Below are 27157 nucleotides of genomic sequence, written 5' to 3'. Positions count from 1 at the left end.
AAAATAAAAAAAGAGGACACGGCTAACACACTGAGCTCACATCAGCTAACAGCAGCTACAGCTGGTAGCATTACTCTGTTCGTCAGGAAAACGTCAGCGTCCTCTTCACTCTCTTCTCCTTGCCATTATGTCCATAAAAGCTGCTGACTGCTGGGCCTGAAAAGGACAGATTTCTAAAAAAAAACTCACATTCATAATAAAAAGTTGAACATACAAAGACATTTTTAAAGTTACAGACGCATCGCTCGCCATCTGGAACTCAGCTCGGCAAAAAAAACTTTTGAATCAGTTTGTGGCATCCTATCTTACATCCTCCTGATTTTTAAAAATATAGCTCAGGAGGAAATTGCAGCTCAAAGCCTCGTCATGTCATGAATCATAATTATAAAAAGTCACAAAGCAATGGCTGACCCTGGAGCTGTTAGCGCTGACTTCATCCCTGAACCTGCCACAGCTCTCTCTCGTTTTTCATTTAGTGCATTCATCTCATATTCTAGATACAATAGAGCCGACTGGTTTTCAGGAGGAGGTTACGTGGTTAAAAGATAATTCAACACATCTCACAGACACTGATCTGATGTTTGTGCTTCTCGCTCCTTTTTATTCCCCTGATGGCGACGTGAACATGCAGGATTAGAGGACGCGCTCTTATAGTGTTGGAGACGTGTAGGACACCTGGACATTTCATGATCCGCTGAATGGATCCACACAAAGTAAACTGCAGGTGTTAGTGGAAGTAAGAACCATCAGGTGTTTTATCCCACTCTCATGCTTCTCGTGACTCCTGCTTGTGTGTTAAATCTCACCTGTCGCCTACCTGCAGCTTTTTAAACCAAATCACTGACAGAAAATGAAAATACTTCTCAGCTTTGAGCAGGATCTGTTGTGAAGACGTGTGAGATCACAGCGATGGCGGTCAAGACTTAAAGCTGAACTTTTCTACAATAAAAACAAATCGCTGGTTGACCCACACTGACCTGTGATCAGGTAAACTGCTGACAGCTGTAGCTGCTTGTTAGCTCAGTTCGTCAGCTTGGCGGTGAGCTCAGAGCGACGGGTACCCGTCGCTCTGAGCTCACCGCCAAGCTGACGACTGAGTGTTTTACCAACGGCGTTATGGACGCAGGAAGAAGAAGAGGAGGTAACCAGGCTCAGCAGCTCTATGGACATATGGCAGAGGAGAAGAGAGTGAAGAGGACGCTGACGGAGGAAGCTAAGAAGAGAAAAGGAGAGAGTGAGCGGGAGTCCAGATGAAAATCTCGAGCAGCTCGTTTGAGTTTTCAGAGTTGATGGAGTTAATATCGTCACTGAGAAACATTTGGGTGATTTTCCGTTGAAGAGAAATCGAGTCATCAGGCCTGGAGGCAGCGAGGACAGAAAATGAGTCAATAAACTAGTTAAAAATATTATTATTATTATTTATTTGCATAACCTCCGGCTCCTTTCATCACTCCATAAATTAGAAAATACTGCCAGCAGCCAAATATTAAAAGTTTCTCCATGTTTTTATGAATGAAATGTTGCATGAATCACTATGAACAAAGCTCAGTGTAAAAACCTTCAGACAGGAATCTAACTGTTGCTGCTTCGTGGCTCAGAGTTGGAGAAAAACTCAGTTTTAAAGATATGGATTGTAAAATTCAGACACTTTTCAAATGACTAGATGATGGTACCTGCTGATTAATCACATTAAGACAATTAGTTTTCATATTTTCTGAAATTTGATGCCTAAATGAGGCCGCTAACTTTTGGACAGGAGAAGACTCGTTAAACAGGTGTAGAGGGACGCCTCCGTCCTTCACTGCCCTCTAGAGTCCACAGAGGAGACAGATGCTACAGTTTAATTAGAGTGACTGTCTCAGCTTCTTACATTACATTACATTACATTACATTACATTACATTACATTTAGCAGACGCTTTTATCCAAAGCGACTTACAGAGGAGGACATAAGCTGAGAAAGGTGTAAAGGACACAGAGTAGTTGTTAGTGTTGTTAGTGTTGTTAGGCAGGGAAGCATTCTGGAAACAGAAAGGTTTTTACAAGTTTTTAAAGGTAGAAAGGGATGTTGCTGTTCTAGTAGCCGTTGGTCATTCCACCATTTGGGGACGACCACAGAGAAGAGTTTAGAGTAACCTCGCTTTGCGAGAGGCGAGGGTACAACTAGACGGTTTGTATGAGCGGAGCGTAACGCCCTGGTCGGGACGTGAGCCTTTAGTAAGACGCTGAGATAGGCAGGGGCAGATCCTGAGATAGGCAGGGGCAGATCCTGAGGTGGTTCCTTTAATGCACGGCTCAGTGTTTCCTCATCACTCATAGAGAACGTCATCAGGAGCATGACACAGTGAAATCAGGAAACTGAAGCCACGTTAAAGAGCGACACCTGGATGAACAGGTGGACGCCATCTTTGTCATGGTCATGGACTGAAACAAACATGGACGCCGACCAGCAGCTTGTTCTGTTTACATGCAGCAACAACACACACACACACACACACACACACACACACACACACACACACACTTTCTTCTCTCTGTGCGTGGTCACCTGTACCATGTGGTTGGTGTTCTGCTCTTTCCTCCACGTGCTGAACACGCTGCAGACAAACTGAGTCAATACACAACTTTAATCAAACCAATAACTAACATTCAGTCAACGTCAGACAGCAGGTCTCCAGTGTTAGCTGTGTTTCTGCAGCGACCTTCTGATGACATTGGACAGACAGCAGCACTGACAGTGACGCCGTGTCCGAGACGTCTGCAGGTTTCTTTGTGGAGCTCAGTGTGTTGGCTTTGGTCGGCGCCATGTTGGCAGTCCTGATCCCTCGTCCTCCAGGTGGACCTGAAGTGGACCTGGGGTGGACCTGAGGTGGACCTGAGGGGGCTGAATGAAGCCTGGTTGGTCAAACAATCCACCTGTGACCACACCCACCTGTCAGTCAAAGCGTCCACGCTCTTAACCCTGCATAACTTTAAGCCTTAATATAATGTGAACAGGTGAGTTGTATATAAATTCACCCTCAGTACAGTTGTCATGAACGGGGAAATTAGCTACAGAGACCAAAACTGTTTTTTGTACCAGGCTGTAAACATGTTTATTTCTGCTGTGAAGTTGGACATTTGGACATGGGGACTTATGGAGACTGACTCACTTCTGGAGCCAGCCTCAGGTGGATGCATGCTGTCCTGTGTGATCATCTCTTACGTTTCTGTTCGATCTATACTGTAAATCCACGTCCTCTCGTTCCTCTCGTTCCTCTCGTTCCTCCCCCTCTCCAGCTCTCTCTCTCTCCATGTGACTGACACAGAGAGTCAAAGTGCCTCCTTCGTCAGTCTGCTCTCAGTCAGTAGGTCGGTGGTTCTCAGTCAGTCTCGTCTGTCAGTTCCAGTTTTTTCTCTCTCCGCGCGGTCGTTCTGCGTCTTTACGCGCGGATCCTCCCGTTGCGCGCCCGCTCCCTCCATCCTGATCCTGATCCCTCCATCCTGATCCCTCTCCTCCTCTGTGGATATTCCCGCTCCAGCAGCAGCGATGGACGACGACTTCCTCTCCGACTTAGCCGGAGACTCCGAGGCTCTTAGCCCAAACTCCACCGAGGAGCCCGGCTGGTGGGCGTCCTCGGACGGCGGGGAGACGGTTCACTTCGCCGTGCGCTGCGTCATGACTTCGGTGTACATCCTGATCATCACCGTGGGTCTGCTGGGTAACATCACCCTGGTGAAGATCTTCATCACCAACAGCGCCATGCGCAGCGTGCCCAACATCTTCATCTCCAGCCTGGCGGCGGGAGACCTGCTGCTGCTGGTCACCTGCGTGCCGGTGGACGCGTTCCGGTACTTCTCCGTGGAGTGGGTGTTCGGCGAGGCGGCGTGCAAACTCATCCCCGTCATCCAGCTCACATCGGTCGGCGTGTCCGTGTTCACACTGACGGCGCTCAGCGCGGACAGGTAGGAAGTGTGATGATGTTCATCATTAATAACTCACAATACATTCACAATACTTCATGTTTCATGTCTGCCACTGATGGAAGTATATTTACTGCACAAACATGAAGTACTACATCGACCACAGCGACATGTTGGTACTTTTACTGCATATGGAACATGATTAAAGATTAAAGTAGAAAATCAGAAATACACGAAATCAACTTTTTTATGGAAAGGACTTTTGTAACAGATGAGCTCAGACTGACAAACAATGGTTCTCTAATGGTTCTTCAGGTGTTTTTAGTGGATGTTTCCTCAAACTGTCTGTGAAGGAAGTTCAAAATCTTTACTGGACTTATTTGGTAAATAACAACATGAATTATTATTATTATTATTAATTAGTATTATTTATTATTATTTTCATTCTGGACTCATCTGCAGGTTATTTTTCTCTGTGAATCTTTAAACGTGAGAAAACTGAAGATGACATGTTGAAACGTCCCAGAACCAAAATATGAATGTTTTGTGATGTTAGAACATTCAGTGATCATCGAGTCCATCTCATAAATCATCAGCTGATGGTTGAAGCTCTGTGTGAGCTCATGTGAGTCCACAAACAACGGTAATGAATGGTTTGTTGATGGTTAGAGGGTTCTCTGAAGAACTGAACATGGTTCTTCTGTGGCATCACTCTGAAGAACCTTTATTTTTAGAGCGTATCTTCTCTCCTCTTTAAGTACGACTGAGGACTCGTTTTGAAGGTACCGACCAAAGTATTCAGACTGTATGAGAGAAATATTGTTTCACTGCGCTGTTAGTGGTTTTATTATTATATTTTAATCATTTATGAGTACTCACCAACCCTAATGAGAGTTTCATTGTGATACTTTCCTGATATTTAAACAGATGTCGTCTGTCACTGATGAACCTCCGTCTACATTTATGAGCATAATATTGTTTTATTCCCCTCCATTTATTAGAAGCTGTCATCAGTGTTTGAATCATAAGCAAACTGTAATGAGAGTTTTTTCATTTTTACACTTTCCTTTCAGACTTTCACACTTTCAGATCCCCTCTGTACATTTCACATCACATTCTTGGATTTCACTGAGTCTGCAGAGATGTCGTGTCGTGTCTTGGAGGTGTTTTTGATCTGTGCTCTCGTCTCCGGTGGTCTCAGCAGGACTCTCTGCTCTCGCTGTGATCATGAAGAAAAGTGTTTCCATTCGCTGTAACTCGTTTACGGACGAGCAGCAAGACGCATCCACTTAATGCAAGTGTGTGATGAGGACGAGATATCAGAGCCCAGCAGGTGAAACACGCCGTGGGTCAGATTCAGATTCATGAAGCTGGGCGTCAGTATTAAAATGACTGTTTAATGAATTTATGATTTACTTGGAGCTGCAGACAAAGAGCCCCTGGAGCTTTATGTGGACCATGCAGCATAATTATAGCTGCTTAAACTGATTTGTGGTGCAGCATTGATTAGTGTTAGATAACGAGCATTCTGGTCTGAACGAAGAGGAGCACAGGGGAGAGGACTGAAGAGAAAATGATGCAAGATCACTGCAGAAAGCAGGATTGTTGTAGGACGTGTTTTTACATTTTTAAAGAGGAGTCATGTTTGTGTGAGAGGAAAGACAAACTGAGGCTGCTTCTCAGAAGTTTGGACGTTTTCATGGCGAGGGTTCTAATGAGCTGCAGGGTAACGAGGCGAGACGTGATGAGGACACGTTTTCTTCCAGAGGAAAGGAAACGTCCAAAATCCACATTTCTGTTTATTTGACTTTGTTCGTTTGTGTCTGTAGACTTCATTTGCATAAGTTGGCGTGCACCTGCAAAGAGGTGCATTGTGGGTGGCTACAGTTACCTGATTTCACTGTGTCATGCTCCTGATGACGTCCTCTATGAGTGATGAGGAAACACTGAGCTGTACATTAAAGGAAGCTGAGACAGTCACTCTCATTAAACTGAAGCATCTGTCTCATCAACTAAACTAACAGTCTCCTCTGCGGACTCTAGAGGGCGGTCAAGGACACAGTTAGCATTAGCATTAGATAACGCTTCATTTGCATATTTATACGTAACATTTCAGAAAACTGGTAACAGAAAAAATAATCGTCTTAATCATCTGTGAGTTTAAATGTTGACCCTGTTCACCTGCAGGGTCTCAAAATCTTTAAAAATGTTTTTTCTCTGACTCTCAGACACAAATCTTCATTGAGCAGCTCGTACATCCTGTCTGCCTTTCTTTATAGATCACAGAGTCTTCTCCTGTCACATAGTTAGCATTAGATCACACCTCGTTGGCATATTTAGACAGAACATTTTAGAAAACTTTCAGAAAAGCAGACCTTATCTAGCCTTGAACATTCAGCCTCAACAAAAAGGATGACTCTGATTTCTGAATATTGAAACAATGTTGCATGATATCTGGGGTTTATTGGTGATATCTGGGTTTCTTGGTGATATCTGGGGTTTCTTGGTGATATCTGGGGTTTCTTGATGATATCTGGGGTTTCTTGGTGATATCTGGGGTTTCTTGATATCTGGGGTTTATTGATTATATCTGGGGTTTCTTGATGATATCTGGGGTTTCTTGGTGATATCTGGGGTTTCTTGGTGATATCTGGGGTTTCTTGGTGATATCTGGGGTTTCTTGGTGATATCTGGGGTTTCTTGGTGATATCTGGGGTTTCTTGGTGATATCTGGGGTTTCTTGGTGATATCTGGGGTTTCTTGGTGATATCTGGGGTTTCTTGATGATATCTGGGGTTTCTTGGTGATATCTGGGGTTTCTTGGTGATATCTGGGGTTTCTTGGTGATATCTGGGGTTTCTTGGTGATATCTGGGGTTTCTTGGTGATATCTGGGGTTTCTTGGTGATATCTGGGGTTTCTTGGTGATATCTGGGGTTTCTTGGTGATATCTGGGGTTTCTTGGTGATATCTGGGGTTTCTTGGTGATATCTGGGGTTTCTTGGTGATATCTGGGGTTTCTTGGTGATATCTGGGGTTTCTTGGTGATATCTGGGGTTTCTTGGTGATATCTGGGGTTTCTTGGTGATATCTGGGGTTTCTTGGTGATATCTGGGGTTTCTTGGTGATATCTGGGGTTTCTTGGTGATATCTGGGGTTTCTTGGTGATATCTGGGGTTTCTTGGTGATATCTGGGGTTTCTTGGTGATATCTGGGGTTTCTTGGTGATATCTGGGGTTTCTTGGTGATATCTGGGGTTTCTTGGTGATATCTGGGGTTTCTTGGTGATATCTGGGGTTTCTTGGTGATATCTGGGGTTTCTTGGTGATATCTGGGGTTTCTTGGTGATATCTGGGGTTTCTTGGTGATATCTGGGATTTCTTGGTGATATCTGGGGTTTCTTGGTGATATCTGGGGTTTATTGATGATATCTGGGGTTTCTTGATGATATCTGGGATTTCTTGGTGATATCTGGGATTTCTTGATGATATCTGGGTTTCTTGGTGATATCTGGGGTTTCTTGGTGATATCTGGGGTTTCTTGGTGATATCTTGGGTTTCTTGGTGATATCTGGGGTTTCTTGGTGATATCTGGGGTTTCTTGATGATATCTGGGGTTTCTTGATGATATCTGGATTTCTTGATGATATCTGGATTTCTTGATGATATCTGGGGTTTCTTGGTGATATCTGGATTTCTTGATGATATCTGGGGTTTCTTGGTGATATCTGGGGTTTCTTGGTGATATCTGGGATTTATTGGTGATATCTGGGGTTTCTTGGTGATATCTGGGTTTTTTTCGATGATATCTGGGATTTCTTGCTGCAGCACTTATACACACACACGTATATAAGGAGGTCAAAGAGGTGACAGAGGTGATTTTCTCTAACCCGGTTCAGTCCAGTCTGGCTGCTGAGCCTGGTTCTGTTGCCTGCTAACAGCACATTTATTTGGTGCTGTGTGAATAAAATGGAACAGAAAATCAAAACATTCTTTAAAATCAACATTTTAGGGACAAATCATGAATTATTAGACAAACCCAGATCCCATCAGGATGGGCTGTGGAAACCACAGGTTCAGGTTTTGGACTTACTGTACCGACACCACAAAACCGACACCTGGCTGTAAATCCTCAGGTGAAGCCGAGCCGTTGTGTCGCTGCACTTTAGAGAACTACTTTGAATTTATGCTCTCGGCGGCGTGGAGGCTGACTCAGGCTCTGCAGATGGCAACAACTCACAGGGTGACACTCCACAAACACTTCAGATACACGGAGGTTCATAATCTGCCTGCGAGCGGGAAGCCGAATGTGTGCGTCGCCCCTCGGGGTCTTGCTGTGTGATATCTGCTTCCACTTGGCACCGTGAAAGATGTTATTTCCCGTCTGCTCGTCATGTTATTGCTCCTGACCGCCAATCAGTGTACGGCAGAGAGAAACTAATCCTTCCTAACCAATGTAACACTCTGATGACGCATGAAATGCTCCCTTAATTAGTAATTAACAGCCTAATTCCCTATGAAATATTTAGCCTTCGGTGTGACTTCATCACGTCTTCTTCAAATAAAGCGTGGAGTTTTAAATCCAAGGTCAGCTCTGTCTGGAAAGAAAGAAGCAGAAGAGGAAGAAGAAAAAAGAGAAAGTGGCCGAATCTCGTTGTGTTTTGGGACGTGAACAGAGCCGACAGCCAGACCTCCCTCAGGGCGGCCCACGGACTAATGAGCTTCTGGGTGAAATCTGATTTGCTCACACTGTTTGAAAAACCAGATAAACCGCTGTAACATCCAATAAAACAAACGTGTAACACTGCAGGACTTTGGATTTTCAAATAACTGAGAATCAGGTTAAAAAGTCGTTTCAGCTCAATACAACAAGCAGAATCTCTTTTTTATTTTCAGAGGTGAAAAGTTCAACAAACACATGGATCCCTGCAACGATATGATTTTATGGGAAAGGTATCTTTAGTTTTTAGGGTTGGAGCTAACTAATCATTTTAATCTGGATTAATACACTGAATTCTTTGTCAACTAATCAGTGAACTGAAAATATTTTCAGAGTTTGATACATCGTCTTTGGGTCACTTTTGAATTTTCTAACTGGAGCCACAAACCACCAAGACACACTTGATGCTGTAGGTTCATATAACATATCAAATAACTGCCAAACGTAACTGTAATATTCAACTATGTCAATCAAAATCGGCATGATGTCAGTTAGACATAAAGTAACCGAAAGGAATTCTTACTTACATGCATGCAAAGCAACCAGCAGTCAGGATGGAAATGTTTGGAGACAAAGGAGGAGGAAGCTGCACCCAGACCTCTGATTACTCTGCAGGATGTTTGAAAGTGCACTGATGGAGGTGGAGCTCCTTGTGGTGAGGAGGGCAAGTGCAGCAGACCGCTGCTCAGTTCATGATTCTTACTAAGAGTTCATGTTTTTGAGCCAAACCAAACCTTAAACATCACAGCGTCACATCACCGAACAGTTTGTTTTCCTGTCGGTGATTTGTTGTTTCGCTGGCGATCGGTCCTGTCGATCTGCTGATGGGAACTTTGTATCTGTTGCTGGGACAGGAAAGGTGCATGGAGAAGGTAAACAAAGTCTGAAGAGGTCAAAACCGAGGCGATTCTTTTCATGGACAGATGGACGACCCTGATGAAGGTGTGAAAGTGTTGCTGGAGCTTTGACCTCTTAAAAGAGGAAAGGTGGTGGTTGTAGCTTTAAGGTATGTGAGCGTGTTTCAGAACAGAACTATGCATTTAGGTAGAAAATGAAGTTGGGTAACAGTCGAGACGAGTCATGGCTGACTCATCCATTAGTCCTAATCAGCGCGTCACGCCTCCTGGAAATACGACTGCATAACTCCTTCCTGTTGGGTTTTGTAACGTGTAGAGCAGATCACGAATGTTCATATGTCGCATAGAAAACTGTGTCCCACGGCTGCTGAATGAAAAGATTCACTTCGAAATGTCCCGACTGCTCAGCAGATCAGCGTGAGAAGAGTGCAGGGTTAGGCTGGTGTTAACGTCTGAATAGGAAGTCACTGAATGAAAGGATTATGTGGTCTGTGTGGAGGTGAAGTACACGGCTCTGACTGCTCGACAAGCTTCACATGAAGGTTTGGGGGAATTTCTGCATTTTTAACTCCGGCGGATGGAAGATAAAAGATTGAGCGACTGCAGAGGAGCTGAGGAGGGCGAGAAACTTTCAAAATAAGAGCGAGACGGAGAGAGATGCCAAGAGAACATGAGATCATGACACAGCAAGAGTTTTTCTCAGGTCATTTAAGACCGTCAGAGATTTTAGGAGTTCTGCAGCAGGAAAGGACAAAGTTCAAGGTTCAAGATTCAAGGTTCAAAGTTCAAGATTCAAGGTTCAAAGTTCAAGATTCAAAGTTCAAGATTCAAGGTTCAAGATTCAAGGTTCAAAGTTCAAGATTCATGGTTCAAGATTCAAGATTAAAGATTCAAGGTTCAAAGTTCAAGATTCAACGTTCAAGGTTCACAGTTCAAGGTTCAAGATTCAAGGTTCACAGTTCAAGGTTCAAGATTAAAGATTCAAGGTTCAAAGTTCAAGATTCAAAGTTCAAGATTCAAGATTAAAGGTTCAAAGTTCAAGGTTCAAGATTCAAGGTTCAAGGTTTAAAGTTCAAGATTCAAGGGGTTTTTATTATCAGACTCAAGTTCACCAGCAAATCGAAGGAAAACAACTGAAAGCAACTTGTTCTCACGTCATTAAATCCTGTGCCTGGAAACAATGTGTGGTTCTAACATCTGGCTGTAGAGCTGATTTTAATCCTATCATGATGTCTTGTTGATTAACTTACCACTACGTGACTCATCTTGAGGATGAACATGTGCACAGTTCACCAGGACAAGGTGGTAACCTGGGTTATTCAGCAGCCAATGAACTGCAGGGTCACGAAATGCAGCAGCCAGCAGTTTTAATTAATGATATGACGCCAAGTGTCTCCCCACAGACTCAGCATCAGCTGTTTAAAGCCACCGAGATCAGCTGTCAGTAATGATCAGTCCTGAAACAGGCAGCAGAGTGCTGTCACATACGGAGGGTTCCCCAGCTTGGGAACCAGTCGTGGCTCCTGGTTGCAAAGAAAATGATTTCCAGCACTGATCAACACAAAAACAGGAACAGGAGCCACCGGCTCCGAGTCCCAGCTTCAGCCGACGTATCGTTAATATTTCATGCAGCTCCGCCTCGGTGCTGCAGTCATCCATTATCTGACCATAACTAACTTAAAGCAGCTGTCGTGACACGTTTGATGAATGGCTTTTATTTTTCTGGACTTCATGAGGAGAACTTAAAGTGATTGTGTGCTGTGTCGCAGGATGAATATCCAATCAGGAGCCAGCATGAAACAAAACACATCAACATCTGATGTGACGGGCTCCTTCTTTCATGCACGGGTCCATTCAGAGAGCTGGTTCTGTTCTGCTTCCATAACATGTCAGACAAAATCCACATTTCACTATTTACGTAGATGTCACTAAAAGTTTGCATTAGCATTAGATAACGTCTCATTTGCATATTTAAACATAACACAAAAAAAGTGTTCTTCTGAGAGCTTTGACATTGAAATACTGGATTCAGGTTTGAGGTCAGTATTTGTATCTTCTATGGATTCCTGTCGGTTGTCGCTGCAGTAAAGACAGCAGTGTCAACAACACAAAGAGACAGACAGAGCATGCTCCCTGCAGTCAAGGTAAAGGTCAGTACATCATGTGTCATGCATACAGTTTAAATCCAGGGATTACACTGAGACTCAAAGAAGACAGACAGTCCTACATGTATTCAAGTCTTCTCAGTCACTTTCTACTTTGGACATTAAAAAACAAAAGACGAAGAAGTCCAGCTGCTCCGCGAGGTTTCCAGAGCAACACGATGCTCCTCTCTGCTCCGCCTCAACTCTCTGTGATTTACAGAGTTTATGATGGACAGTGAAGTAAACTGCTGACAGCTGTAGCTGCTGTTAGCTCAGTTCGTCAGCATGGCGGTGAGCTCACCGCCAAGCTGACGAACTGAGTGTTTGTACCAACAGGCGTTATGGACGACCAGGAAGAAGAAGAAGAGGTAACCAGGCTCAGCAGCTTCTATGGACATGATGGCAGAGGAGCAGAGAGTGAAGAGGACGCTGACGGAGGAAGCTAAGAAGAGAAAAGGAGAGAGTGAGCGAGCAAGAAGCCGCCGGACAAGAGTAAATGTGGGACTGACTTTTAGTGGTTGGTGAGAGCTTGGTGAAATAAAAGGCTGAAAGACAGACGCCGAGCTGGGCTGACTGCTGCTGGACTAGGCAGTGAGATCAGCTGCTGCTGGGTCTGGTTCTGGTTCTGGGCTGACTGCTGCTGGACTAGGCAGTGATATCAGCTGCTGCTGGGTCTGGTTCTGGTTCTGGGCTGACTGCTGCTGGACTAGGCAGTGATATCAGCTGCTGCTGGGTCTGGTTCTGGTTCTGGGCTGACTGCTGCTGGACTAGGCAGTGATATCAGCTGCTGCTGGGTCTGGTTCTGGTTCTGGGCTGACTGCTGCTGGACTAGGCAGTGATATCAGCTGCTGCTGGGTCTGGTTCTGGTTCTGGGCTGACTGCTGCTGGACTAGGCAGTGATATCAGCTGCTGCTGGGTCTGGTTCTGGTTCTGGGCTGACTGCTGCTGGACTAGGCAGTGATATCAGCTGCTGCTGGGTCTGGTTCTGGTTCTGGGCTGACTGCTGCTGGACTAGGCAGTGAGATCAGCTGCTGCTGGGTCTGGTTCTGGTTCTGGGCTGACTGCTGCTGGACTAGGCAGTGATATCAGCTGCTGCTGGGTCTGGTTCTGGTTCTGGGCTGACTGCTTGTCCCTCCACCCTCGTCGTCGTCCCTCTTTGGACTTTGTGTCTCTGCAACAACGTGACAACACTTCCTCCTTTGTCACTTGAACATAACGGCGCGGCCTTAATGCTGCTGCTGAAGGCTTAATGAACGAGTACTTGGTGTGACGTCAGTGGAAGCTGAAGACCTCGACGCACCCCTGGGCCGGTTTGTTTACCACCAAACAGCATCACTGTCCGGCTAAAGCGCTGTAATATCAGCTCGTTAACGGGAAGCTCATTTCCTCATCACACAGCTGTGTCCAGTGATCTGGCTGTTTGTCTGACCCTGATGGCCTCAAATGGGCCCCTGAAGACACTAAAGGCCACTAACGAGCCCATAACAGCTCCTAACTTGCCTGAGGGTCCTTATCGAGCATAACGAGCCTAATGGATAATTAACATAATGATTGGAGTGGCTACTGGAGCCCCAATCACTTCCTATCAAGATGATGCATGCAAACACATTTTCAGCTGAATATGTCCACAAATACGGGAGCTGCCAGCTGCCGGTGGCCTCCTGTAATGAGCTGGTGAACAGCAGCAGGGTGACATGAAGACAAACTGCCGCTACGCTGAGATCGGACGTCTGTTTCCAAAATGGCCTGGCAGCAACCTCTGGGTCTCCATGAACCATCAGATGCATCAAAATATCGGACAGATTTGACCTGACGCTGGCTCTGGATGAAAAGGTAACATAGATGTAGAGGCGCTGAGTTTATCTGCTCAACCTCAGGTCAGCACAGAGTGAAATCAAAGCCAGAAGAAGAAGAAGAAGAAGAAAGTCACAGCTGCTGAGATTTATACGTCAGAGTGGACGACTGACTCGCTGTGTCTGTTTTTACACTCGGTTCTGCTGGTAGTCGTAAGCTGGAGTGTTTCTGTCCATGCGTATCGTCCCCATTTGTCCATGACTGTCCCAGTTTCAAGCTGGTTGTCCTGACAGCACTGGTTCTACTGGTTTTCAGTGCTTACAAAGTTGTCACCACTTCATGATACTGACACGCAGAGACAATCATTCACACTCACATTCACGCCTACAGGCAATTTAGATTCATGTAATGTCTTTGGACTGTGGGAGGAAGCCGGACAGGACCCGCCTAGAAGTGTTGGTTTGTTGTATTGCTGTCAGAAAGTGATACTTCTTATTACTTCAACCTGTGACGGGACAAAGCACCGGGCAACAATCAGTCTCCAGCTGGTTTTAATTTCAGTTCTGCATTTTGGTTCAAACACGTGTACAGAGTCAGTATCATCAAACAGACTCACAGGAGTACAAACACTAAGAAGCAGCTTTCAGAGCAGGTTTCTAATCAGGAGTCGGAGCTGTTCTTCTGTCCGCCAGGTCCATTTTAGTTCCTGTGATATGAGCTGAGAGACTCTCAGAAGGATCAGAGGTCGCATCATCCGGACAACAGAGAGAACAACACTTTCCTGCAGGCCTCTGGGGCGACTTCGTCTGATGGAGAAGAAGAAAAGATTTCTCACCAGCTTTGTTCATGGAATCGATTTTTCTTTCAGCTGTTTCTGCCGCTGAGCAGGAGTCCTGGAAAGAAGGAAAATATCCTGTTCTGCTTGTTGGAGTGACGGTGAAGTCACAGGAGGTCTTTAATGGAAGAAGATGTCTCACTCTGAGAGAGGAGAGGATGTCTGGGGTCGTCATCTCCTCCGGTCGGGGTCGCACTAGATGTTTAAGTTGTAGATATTGAATATTTCCACAATGCTGAGGCCAGCAAAACAAACTGTAAATGTGTTTAATTGTGAATTTCTGTTTTAAGAAGTTGGGCAATAACTGGCCTGTCTGTCTGTGAGCAGTGAAAGTAGTTGGTCACCTCACTGAGGGTCGAGGTTTCCATCTGTCAGGTTCACTCGTCTTGTTTCAGAATGAACGATAGTGGTCGGTGATAAACTTACGCACGAACACGTTGCATTTCCTGTGACTGCTTAAAAGTCAGCTCGTGTTTCGTGGTCGTAATGTAAAGCTGCAGCTAAACGTACTTATGCAGAGCTTTTCTAGTCAGCAGAGGAAATGTAATCTAACACTGTGCCCACCACTGATGAGATTTCGTGTCATTTAAGATTGAAGACTTTCTCGAAGGGTCGAATAAAGGACGTTGATTATTGATCATTAAAACAGATTTGACTATAAGAGGTCCAGAACATCAGAACAGAGGAAAGAATGTTTAAAACATGTAAATGTGGATTATGATGAACATATCTGATAAGCAGTGAAGTGATGTGGGCACTTCCAAAACAAGCAAAGACGTTTTGAAGAGTTTCCTGACGGACAGTGAAGTCAACTGCTGCCAAATGTAGCTGCTGTTAGATCATGTTAGCTCTGTTTGTTTGTTCAGAGTGCTGGGGGAGTGTTTGTACCACAGGTGGGAAGAAGAAGAAGAAGAAGAAGAAGAAGAAGAAGAAGAAGAAGAAGAAGAAGAAGAAGAGGAGGTTCTCAGGCCCTTTGCTCAGCAGCTTCTATGGACATGATGGCAGAGGAGAAGAGAGTGAAGAGGACGCTGACGGAGGAAGCTAAGAAGAGAAAAGGAGAGAGTGAGCGAGCAAGAAGCCGGAAACTTTCCAGATGTTCAGGTTTCCATGGTGAAGCAGCTCTGCATCCTCACAGGTCGAGTCATGGGTTGTATCATTTCTATAACAACAAAGAAGACTTGAGGTTTGGTCGCTATGGTAACAGATGCTGATGTTGGTGGGTGGGGCCTTGCAGGCGTCATGTCCATCCATCCTGGATCACAAAGCTTTTAAACGGGACATAAACTTTGTGTTTGAGGAGCAGCAGGTGAGTTCATGATGAGTGGGACATTATAGCTTCAGGCTGGCGGTGCATGAAGCCATTGTAGATCCTTCAGGACCTTCAGACTCCAACGAAGGAGCCGGACCAGTTGGAGGTTCAGTGCCTCACTCCAGGCCTTGAAGTGGCCTCACAATGTGGAGAGTTAGTCAGCCTTACACGTTTAGTAAATTCATTAGTAACCCTCAGTTAATCAGTGACGGCTATCTGATGCGTTCACTTTGTTGTTGACGCTGCCAGCCTGAGAAACTTCTTGGATAAGATTGGTTCCATTACAGTCTCATCAAATCATGAAGGAAACGAACTCACAATGAAGAATTCTCTTAAGATCCATTAACACGTTCATTTTTCAATTCAAAAGAACCAATAGTTGCTGTAGCTGGCATGCAAGATGTTGAACAACTTTACTGATCAGTGGTCAGTTCAAGCTTTACTGAAGCTTGGCCAGTGGAGGACGTGATGTCCAGCTGTCCTCTGGTTTCAGAATACTGACAGGCCTAATCTACGTCTCTCCGTAGAGGCGTCTGATTGCTGTAGCTTCATATTGAATGAACTGATAGAAGAAAGTCTTCAGCAGCAGAACGTTTGCTTTTAAATGATGTCTGCTGCACTGAGTCATCAGTAACCGGCTGTGATTCATGATCACACCTGAACCCGAGTACACACAGATTCATTTCAAACCTCAGAACCAGTTTCAGCCTGGACTGATAAACTGAGCTTGGCCCGTCTGTATTTCTGACACTGATTCATTCTTTTATGTGTTCTGATTCAGTCACAGCTGGAATGAGAATCCACGTTTTAGTGAAAACAAACAGTTTTGATGTTCCTGAGTATTACAACTACAAACGTCCCGTCCTGCATGATAACAGACTCCTACATCAGATTACCTGGATCAGCATTTCAGCAAGTCTGTGTGCACATGCATGCTCCCCAGAGGACGTGACTGTGCTTTGAAACCTAAAGTCAAACTTTAACTTTGACTTTATATTTCACATTTCCTGAGAGACAGAGAGACAGACAACGACAGAGAGACAGACAGACAGAGACACAGACAGAGAGACAGACAGAGAGACAGACAGACAGAGACACAGACAGACAGACAGACAGACAGACAGAGACACAGACAGACAGACAGACAGACAGACAGGGACTGACAGGGACTGACGTGCCTCTGAGGCCCCAGGTCTGATTTGAACCCCGGGCTGCTGCCGTGAGGACTGAGCTAATCGACATCATCCATAATTTTCAAACTGAGCGTCAGTTCAGCCGACAGCAGCGACCCAAACTGACCCGGCGAGCTGCTTCTCTGACAGCTGAGCTGTGAGGCGGGCCGTGTATGTGCTCAGCATCTTTCTCTGAAGCAGCTGAGACACAGCGTCTGCACAAATCATGGACATTACCCAAGGTTCTGTCTCTGTGTCTCCGTCCTGCATCAAACTGTGTACAAGGTCAGTGTCAGGTCCATACAGGTACACACACACACACACACACACACACACTCGTACAAAGACTTTAACAGGATCGTCTCACAGGGATTAAAGGTCCAATTCAAACTACAGGAACACAAATAAACACCATGTAGTACTCTCTGTACTCTGTACTCTGTGTACTCTGTACTCTGTACTCTGTGTACTCTGTACTCTGTACTCTCTGTACTCTCTGTACTCTGTACTCTGTACTCTGTGTACTCTGTGTACTCTCTGTACTCTGTACTCTGTACTCTGTACTCTGTGTACTCTGTACTCTGTGTACTCTCTGTACTCTGTACTCTGTACTCTGTGTACTTCCTGCTGTAGTGTTGTCTCAGTTCTAGTACGACTGTGAACTTGTAAATGACGATGGAACATGTTTCTGCTTCTTCTCCTTCGTGATGAACGTTCATGAATTCAGCCTGAGCATCAGTGAATCTGCAGGATGAAGAACACGTCAAACAGCTGATCATGATATTCTTTATCAACTAACAGAAATGCATCGTCAGCATGTTCATCTGCAGTGTGTGTTCATGGTAATGAAGCAGCCACAGTCTGGTCACTTTTCTGTCACTGAGTCTGAACATTTGATTTGTGACCTGCAACATCTGTTTCATAGGACTGTGTTGCCATGGATACAGTTTAGCAGTGATGGCAGCAGACGTGGTTCTGAAGTTAGTGAACGCTCCACACAGCTGATTCTCACAAAGGACGATCTGACCTGCAGCAGGTGTTTGTGAACACGCTGACCAACCACTCAGCCAATCACCTCAGCACAAAGAAACGAAAGAAACTTTGTGAAACTGATCATCAATCCTCCGTGTGAAGTCGTTTCTTTCACGTTTGTGTGTCGACCTGTCAACATTATCAGCGACGTGTCCGAACACGGTGAACATGTGACCAGTCACCACTATAGCTCCAGTTCTGGCACGACGCCGGCTCTGCTCCCTGTCAGCGACGTAGAAATGACAGAGACGCCTGAGGTCAGTTAATAACGTGCTAAATATAGCTGCTGGTCTATACAAACTGTGGAATGTTGTTTAAAGTTTCCATCAGGATGTTTGTGAGGCAGCAGGCCCATCGCTCTGCTTTCTCTCTTAAAATGTTTTTTGGTCTTTGAGGTAAATTTGTGAAACTGGTTTATATAAATAAATCTCCACTCTGCAGAGTGCAGAGTGATTTATTTCATTTGAAGGACTTTATTATTCTCAACATTTCTACAGATGCTGACCCTGGATCTGAGGAACACAATGCAGCTTTTCAGAGACAGGGAGCGTCCCTGAAGTCGTCCTGCAGACTGCTGCATGCTTCACTGCTCAGCATTGTCGTGCATTTCTACTTAAAGTAAAAGTCTGAACAGCAGCTCAACTCATTTATGAAACAAACATGACTCACACAGGAAACAAGTGATGAGCAGTTATTAATGAAGCTCACCTCGTATTAAAGTCCTCACTTGACATTTGACAGATTATAGCAGGAAAATATAAACATGCTTTCAAATGTACGTTCAGTGATCAATACACCTCATCATCAAACCATTCATCAGATCAATCATCATATATAGCTGTATGAAAACACTATAGGTCAGACATGTACAGTATAGAGCAGCATGCAGATTTCCAGCAGGACTTTATAAATATGTATCAGTGTGTGGGAGCCGGCGTCAGCGTCGACTCACTGCAGCAAAAGAAAAGACTGAGGAGACGATTTAATAAGCACAGTGTCCACATATTTCTGGCCATGTAAAAGACTTCCTGATGTGTTGTAGATAGTTTAAGTTGTCATCAATAACCAGAAATATTCATCCTTACTTTGACAGGAAGGGTCGATGAATCAAGTTAAAGTCAGAGAATCTGATGTGATTGTCGAGCTGCTTGTTCCTCAAGTAGAGAGCTGCACTGCAGCAGCACTCGAGAAGTCTTCTGGGGTCTGGAGGCTTAAATAAAAATAAAATATCATGTTTCCAGGCTCACACTCGCTGTCAGTCACAGACATTTGCTCCAGACTTCCTCCGTCGTTAAAAACTCCTCAGTCTGGACTTCATGTGCCAAACTTTTCCTGCCTGGAGACAAAATGTAAAAACCGACATGACATAAATAATCAACGAATGATTGCATCAATAAAACATAAAGTGAGACAGGAAGAATTATGGGTGAGAGGTGGCACGACAGAGCGAGATGGATGAACGAACCTCGTTTGAATCAGGTACAGGAAGTTCTGAACGTGTAATCTGATGCTGAAGATACAAGGTCGCTCCTGAACGCAGCGCTGGAAACAGGCAGAGTTACATAAACACCAGGATGAAAGATCACTCACACACGGTGACGTCTTATTGAAGAACGCTGCAGCTCAGGAACTAACTGGTTTCTGTCATGAGGATAAAACACAGAGAGAAGAAGGGTTTCTTCTTCAGGAAACAGGAAGTAGAGTTCAGTTTACTTTCCTGTCGTGGATGATGAGTGGCGGTCACAGCAGCCAATGACACCGCATCAGCATCGCAACCAGCGAGACGAGGTGTTGTTACGACCATATTAAGGGGTATGAAAGAAGTAACCAGATTTTAACAGTTATTAAACAAAAGTATTTTATTAAAGTTTTTAGATCGTTTTTTAACAAAAGGAGCTGAGGCAAAAGGGAACTAAGGGCGAGCAAGTGCTGTTAAAACGAACAAACCAACATAACGAAAAGAGAACTCTAACAGAGCCTATGTTATCTAAGTAGAAACCCAAACGAGAAAGAAAAACCTCACTAACTAAGTCTAACTCTAAATAACAGAAACAGCACTCTTAATCTAATGGGTCTAACGAAAATAGTCTACATGTAATCAGTAGATATCTCTAAACTAACTAAACCCTGCCCAGTCCTAATAAGACAAACACAAAACCTCCAGTTACAAAACACAACCAAACGAGTATCATCAGATACAAACGAGGCGAGCTCACGAAAACACAACCAACTGTGGTGTAAATGCCCGGTGATGCTGCTGCAGGGGCGCTGTCATTGGCGGCGTGGGAATGGTGCCACACCAATCCTGGCCCTGTACAGCTGACGACATGTTGTCCCCGCCTCCATCAGACCGGCAACCGCACACCTGCATTTACCTATGGGAAAAAACACTACACACCCACATGTGCGTGGGGCGAAACGGCGGCAGCCGTAACAGGTGTACAGATCATGAATCAACTTTCCCCATAAAACTCGACAGTCAGACTTATTTTGCAACCAGTGGAGCTGCTACCTGCTGGACTGGACAAAGCAACACGACCTGCGACCTCCCAAAGTTCTTCTTCGTGTGGCGCTGACGGACCGCAGGCTTCCACAAGCTCTGAACCAAACCACGGAGCCACGAATGATCAGACTGAATTAGACTTCAAAAGGCTGCCTCTGTAAAAATCCACATTAATAAAAGAGGACAACCATAATGAAGCGAGCCCGTCATCCCTCTTCAGGTTCTTCTGGGCTGGAGCCCGACATGAATCATCTAATAATCAGATTAGTGTTCTTTGTGCAGTGTTAGTGGCTCCAGGCTCTTTGTGCATTAATGAGGAGCTCCAGCAGCCAGCACAGGGTCTGCAGTCTGGAGGGCGGAGAGGGGAAACAGTCTTTGTCACTGGAATAATAATAATTATTATTATTGTTCTTTTTTGCATTTTAAGGTCGTCATTAGAAAGAGTGGATCAGTGATCCATTGGACGGGGACACAGTGCAGGATTCATTCACAGAGCCATCTGTTCAGCTGCAGGAGCTTCACAGAAAAATCTAAATGAACAGAAAGTTAGTTTGTAGCCTGGAAGCCAAACAGACACTGAGACTTTTTAGTTTTTACTGTCACATGTTTCAGGATGTTCGAGGCGACTAAAGAACTCTGACGTGACTGAGGTGAAACGTTTCAGGCTGTTTTTAAAAAGATGTCAGCGTCACAGTGATAATAAAAACCCATGCTGTTTTAATTCTTCAGGTTTTAAATTTACAAAGTCAGACTGCATTAAACCAGACGCTGTAATCTGTCATATTCACACCTGACACCGATCACTGTGTAGACTCAAAGTTTCTAGATGTTGTGAGAAGTTTTCACAGCTCGAGAACGAATCAATGAACGCTGCTGAACTGGATGAATAGAAACGACAGATAATATGAAATAAAGATATTCTGCTGAAGTTTCTTTTCTTTGAGATGTTACATGGATGTTCCTCTGTGTCCTTCAGGTATAAGGCCATTGTGAACCCGATGGACATCCAGACGTCCAGCGCCGTCTTCTGGACGTGTCTGAAAGCTGTTTCGATCTGGCTGCTGTCCGTCCTGCTGGCCGTCCCCGAGGCCATCTTCTCACAAGTCGTCTCCATGCAGGTGAAACCCTGAACACCTGTTTCATGATCTTTACTGATGTGCTCCGTAAAGATCAAGTCGGTCCCTAACTTCTTATTTCCTCTTTCCTTGTCTCCTCCCCCCTCAGGGTCACAGAGACAACGTCACCTTTGTGAACTGCGTGCCGTACCCGTTGTCCAATCAGATGCATCCGAAGATCCACTCTGTGATGATCTTCCTGGTGTACTTCCTGGTTCCTCTCGCCATCATCTCGGTGTATTATTACCACATCGCCCGCACGCTCATCAAGAGCGCCCACGACATGCCGGGCGAGGTCAGCGAACACACCAAGAGACAGGTAAGACCATGGACGAGTGTTTGTGATGCGTTCACTGACCTCAGACACTGGATGGTTGTGTAGTTCATTGTGGACACATCTGCACGGTTTGATCAGAGATCTGCTCGTTGGGTCGACGGCTGAGTCAGACTTAACAATCTGTATCATCATCCTGACGTCGGGTTCTGAACATTAGAATAAACAGTTTTTATATGATGAAACACCTGATGATGAATGAGGAACCTTAGAAACATCACAACATGTTTCAGGATGCTGTTGGTTCTTCTGAACTTTAACTGGAGGAAATGAACGAGTCGTGTTGCACACTCTCAGAATCTTTAAAGTTTCAAGTCTAGCGGTGGCCCGACTGGGACGTGATGCTTTTTGCACCAACACCTCGAGCTCCCGCGGCCTCAGAGGCCTCAGGAAATACTTCAGCCGTGAGGTTTTTCATGGAGGACGGTGTCAGCCGGAGTGAGTAACCACTTTACACCAGCTCGATCTCCACAGATGGAGGAGAGGTCAGCGGGAGGAGGAGGTGAATTATTAAAGACCCGACAGCAGCGGGTCGGATCAGGTGTTCGTGCTCCATGATGCAGCACAACTGGGAATTACTGTTAATCTGTGGGGATTACCATCATAAAACCAGGGTCCATGTTAAACTCTGTTCATGTTAAACTTCAGTCAGAAAGAATCAGTGTGTCCACGTCACAGGCTGCCTCCCTTCACAACCAGCCACACTTAAACACTGACTGGGAGATTTACCCGCCCGTGCACGCCGGAGGAGGTGACAGTGATGAAATGTGACGGTGCGACATGTTTGTGCCTGAAGAGGATTTTACTGATCAGCCATTCACAGACGCTGAGCTAAAAGGACAAATGCACTTTTAAAGATCATTGCACCAGCACTGTGTGAGCCGGTTCTCCCGGGCTCGGACACCTGCCAGCACCAGCTCCACACACAGGATCTATTTTAATGGACCGTCCTAAAACTCGGCACTTGGTTGGTTTTACTCTTATCTTTCAGAAAGAACCTTCTCGGTCAGCACAGGTGGTGCATGCTCCCTCAGTGTTTCTTTTCATTGCGATGCAGATGACACAGATACCTGCAGACCCTCGGAGCCTGGCTGCTGCTGACTGTCCGGAGATGCTGGATGTTTTTAAAATGACTTGTTACAGAGACATGCACAGGACTTCCCTCCTGCAGTTCGGTAGATCACAGCATGTAAACACAAAGTGCTGCTGTGGTTTCTGTCTTTCCTCATACGCCGTGTGGAGCCCGTGAACTGAAGGAGTCACCCTGAACACATTCATATGAGGCAGGAAGTCATTTCAGAGCTCTGCTGCAGGTCTGACCTCAGCAAACTCGGGTTAATGGAGAGTCGCCGACTAACTAGCAATGAATCAACTCCTGATGCTGAGAGAGGCGAGCAGTGAAGTGTGATGAGTGTTTGAAGAAACATCACTGAAAACATCTTTGTCTGATCATGAGAAGCAGCTCGAGAGAAGCTCAAACATTCCTGAGATGATCAGAAGAAAAAGTTTCAACAACACGTCACTGATCCATTTATTTATTTCCAGGAGAAATAATGAAACTACTTAATGTTTCAGAGTATAGGATACACTATGTGGCCAAATGTATGTGGACGCCCTGTCTACATACATTTGTGGACTTCTGGTTTACGGGTTTTGGGTCCATGCATCGGGCACTAATTGTTGGTATAGCAGCAGCTGATATCACTGCCTAGTCCAGCAGCAGTCAGCCCAGAACCAGAACCAGAACCAGCAGCAGCTGATCTCACTGCCTAGTCCAGCAGCAGTCAGCCCAGCTCGGCGTCTGTCTTTCAGCCTTTTATTTCACCAAGCTCTCACCAACCACTAAAAGTCAGTCCCACATTTACTCTTGTCCGGCGGCTTCTTGCTCGCTCACTCTCTCCTTTTCTCTTCTTAGCTTCCTCCGTCAGCGTCCGGAACTGAGGTTGCAGGCGTGTATTGTAAATATGTTGAGCTCATGTTTCTGCACTGACAGAGTTGATCTGAGAAAAAAATATTCACAGCTTACATGAATATAAACGTCTTGAGAGATGGAGAATATTACAGTTCTATTAATATTATGACTTATGTAAGAGCTCTTAGTTTCTGATGGAAACTCAAACACTGCTTGCTTCAGCAGCAGGCGCCGCTCTTATTCTAAGTGACAGCTGACTGACAGCTCCACAACAAGTCCATGATTGCATCCTGAGGTGTGGACAGAAAGACACGAGTCTCTGCGTCCTCTGTGATCATAGGCGTCCACCCTTCAGGAGGGGCTGAACCACATCACAAAACAAAACGCAGCAGACAGCTTCGTCTGCACAGGAGGTCGAACAAACAGCTGATAATGAACAGAGGAAAAAAGAGGCGGGGAGAAGCGATTGATTTCAGATGAGTCAGCGTTTTCTGTATGCACAAAAATCCAAATACTGACGGCTGCTGAATCCATTAACTCCAGCTGATTGTTTTACTAACGAGCTTTAAAAGAAACTGTCTGAGAAAACACGACCAATATAGTTTGAGTGTTCAAGATCACAGGCTGCTGACCCTCCACCCACCTGCTGTGCACTGCAGCCAAACCTGCAGTTCCTCTAACGTCCACCTGAGGTGGCTCCAGAAGTGAGTCAGTCTCCATAAGTCCCATGTCCAAATGTCCAACTTCACAGCAGAAATAAACATGTTTACAGCCTGGTAAAAAAACAGTTTTGGTCTCTGTAGCTAATTTCCCCGTTCATGACAACTGTACTAGGGTGAATTTATATACAACTCACCTGTTCACATTATATTAAGGCTTAGTTAGATGAGGTTAAGAGCGGGGACGCTTGATTGACAGGTGGGTGTGTACAGGTGGTTTGTTTGAGCAACCAGGCTTCACCCAGGTTTTAGACAGTCTGCAGGGGACGTCATGGAGACTACGTCCAGGTTTTAGACAGTCTGCGGGGACGTCTCCAGAGACTACGTCCAGGTTTTAGACAGTCTGCGGGGACGTCTCAGAGACTACGTCCAGGTTTAGACAGTCTGCGGGGAGTCACGGAGACTACGTCCAGGTTTTAGACAGTCTGCGGGGACGTCACGGAGACTACGTCCAGGTTTTAGACAGTCTGCGGGGAGTCTCAGAGACTACGTCCAGGTTTTAGACAGTCTGCGGGACGTCAAGAGACTACATCCAGTTTTAGACAGTCTGCGGGGACGTCTCAGGGACTACGTTCTCGTCACTCTGACATCTGGACCTTCAGCTGTTTTCTCTAACATGTTTTCTGACTGAAGAATTCTTCTGTCCATGTGTCACCTCTCGTGTCCTTTTTTTCAACATCCATGCAGGTAGATCTTTTATTCAGATGTCCTCAGGATGTGCAGGCGTTCCAGTTTGTCCATCAGCCGTTTAATATTGTGCTTACAAACCTGACGAGTGTCTCAGGTGAAGTCTCTGACGGTGTTTAACCTCCATCCTGGCTGAGCGTTCTCCTTCACTGTAATGTGCTCTCTCACTACTACATTGCGCTCAGCACGGAGCGAGTGTTTCTTTAATGAGGCCACACACACACACACACACACACCCACACACACACACAACACACAACACCACACACCACACACACACACACACACACACACACACACACTCTCTGCTTTATATTTTATCATCCATCCAAAAACAGACGAGTTTTTTCAACACGTCCTCCAACTTATCAGAAACAGCTTCAGTGACTGAAACGAGCTGCAGTCCATCGAGTCCACGTAAACCAGGTTTGACCAGAGGACAAGCATGTGGAGGCTGTCTCCTCCGTTCTTTGTCCGTCTCTGTTGTGGCCTCTAGTCTATAGTCCTCACCTGCCTGATCATCTCAACACCTGTTCCTCATCATCTAATCAACCCAAGAAGAGTCAGCACCTCTATGGACTAGGGGTTGCACACTTCAGATTTTTTTAAGTCGACACTAATATGATGAAAGTCGAGTCGACGTCGACTAGTCGCCGGTGACGTCATCGATATTTTCGTAATTAAAAATCACAGGAGGAGGGATGCTTTGGCTAATCTGTATTGACTGACGATGCACAGCTGTTACACAGAAGCATGAAGTAAACACAACAAGCAGCAACTCAGCTGTTAAATTAACAGTAACATCTACACGTAAATCTACAGAATACTGAACAAAACAGTTTGGGAGGAAAACAACCTGCAGCCTAGTGACCGTCACAGTCCTGCTCAGTCACGTTTTCGGTCTGGTTTGCAGGAACACGACGCATCTACGGCGCTGGGTGAAGGCTCGCCTGGTGTCGCGTGATGGTTTTACCAGCGAGTGAAAAAATCCTCGGCTTGTCTCTGGGACAGCCAGGTAACGTTTTCTAACTTGGCCAAACGGGGGATCTCTCCTGGTTCTGGGCCCACCGCTGCAGCAGGTTCTGCATGGTGGGAATTTGCGATGTAAATGAGATTGTGCAGCATTAGCGACTATCGACGCAAGCTCTAAACGTCATTGTGGCGTAGTGAAGTCGACTGTCTGTACAACCCCTCTATGGACATGATGTCTCACCTGGTGTGTTTTGAAGCAGCCGTCCTTCCCTGAAGCTCTTCTGGCCTCACCTGGAATTCAACTTTTGTCTTTCTTTGTTTTCTCGTCGTCTTTCATCGACTTTGTTTGTCTTGCCTCGAGTTTCCAGGAGAGGTCTTTGTACAAACTTTTCTTTCCTGGACACACTAATGCATTCTGAGTAGAAAAGTTCCGTGATGTATTTTGTCCATTAGTTTGGAGACTTTAGCTTTTTATTTGTGTTCACAGGCTGATATCTGCACAAAGACATCCAGACGTTGGTGTTCTTGTAGATAGATCACCTTCCTCTGTGTGTGTGTGTGTGTGTGTGTGTGTGTTTGCCCTCTAATGTATTCCTTATCTCCGGGAACATATGAATTAGCTCTGCTCTCAGATAAGATAGGGGGGCGTGTTTGATATTGATGTGGGCGTCTGCAGTTAACACAGCAATTGGCTTCCAGCCTGTGAAGATGTGGAGATAGGGGCGGCGTGTGAAAGGTTTTCTCATTTAGGAAGCACAGATAGCATCGCCGCCCACACAGGAGGCAGCGATGGTTTAACTGTAAGAGATCAATTAGCAAACACGAGCGGGACGTGACGGCTGAGACCAGAGGGAAGAGAGTGGAGATACATCTGCTTCGCTCAGGCGGGGGTGGGAAACCATGGTTTACTTCATGGGTCTGTAATTTACATTTCCAATAATTTTCTGGGTATTTCTTTAGAGGATGGAGATAATGTTCTGTACTGCTGTTAGATCAGTCGTCAGCTTGGCGGTGAGCTCAGAGCGACGGGTACCCGTCGCTCTGAGCTCACCGCCAAGCTGACGAACTGATGTTTGTACCAACAGAGAGAAGAGGAGGTAACCAGGCTCAGCAGCCTCTACGGACATGATGGCAGAGGGCAGAGAGTGAAGA

General features: G+C 45.4%; 1 protein-coding gene across 1 annotated transcript in view; it reads left to right on the top strand.

Annotated features, from left to right (window-relative positions):
- Nucleotides 1-3138: 3138 nt before the first annotated feature.
- The window catches only part of nmbr (neuromedin B receptor), a 40298-nt gene continuing 16279 nt past the window's right edge, over nt 3139-27157 (top strand). Inside the window, exons 1-3 of the mRNA XM_019254692.2 lie at nt 3139-3944; nt 21243-21384; nt 21491-21700. Of these exons, the coding sequence (XP_019110237.1) occupies nt 3529-3944; nt 21243-21384; nt 21491-21700 (768 nt within the window). The 5' untranslated portion in view covers nt 3139-3528. The remainder of the gene's footprint in view (nt 3945-21242; nt 21385-21490; nt 21701-27157) is intronic.

The sequence above is a fragment of the Larimichthys crocea genome, chromosome VI (assembly GCF_000972845.2).
Source record: "Larimichthys crocea isolate SSNF chromosome VI, L_crocea_2.0, whole genome shotgun sequence".
NCBI lineage: Eukaryota > Metazoa > Chordata > Actinopteri > Sciaenidae > Larimichthys > Larimichthys crocea.
This window is presented reverse-complemented; position numbering and strand designations above follow the sequence as displayed.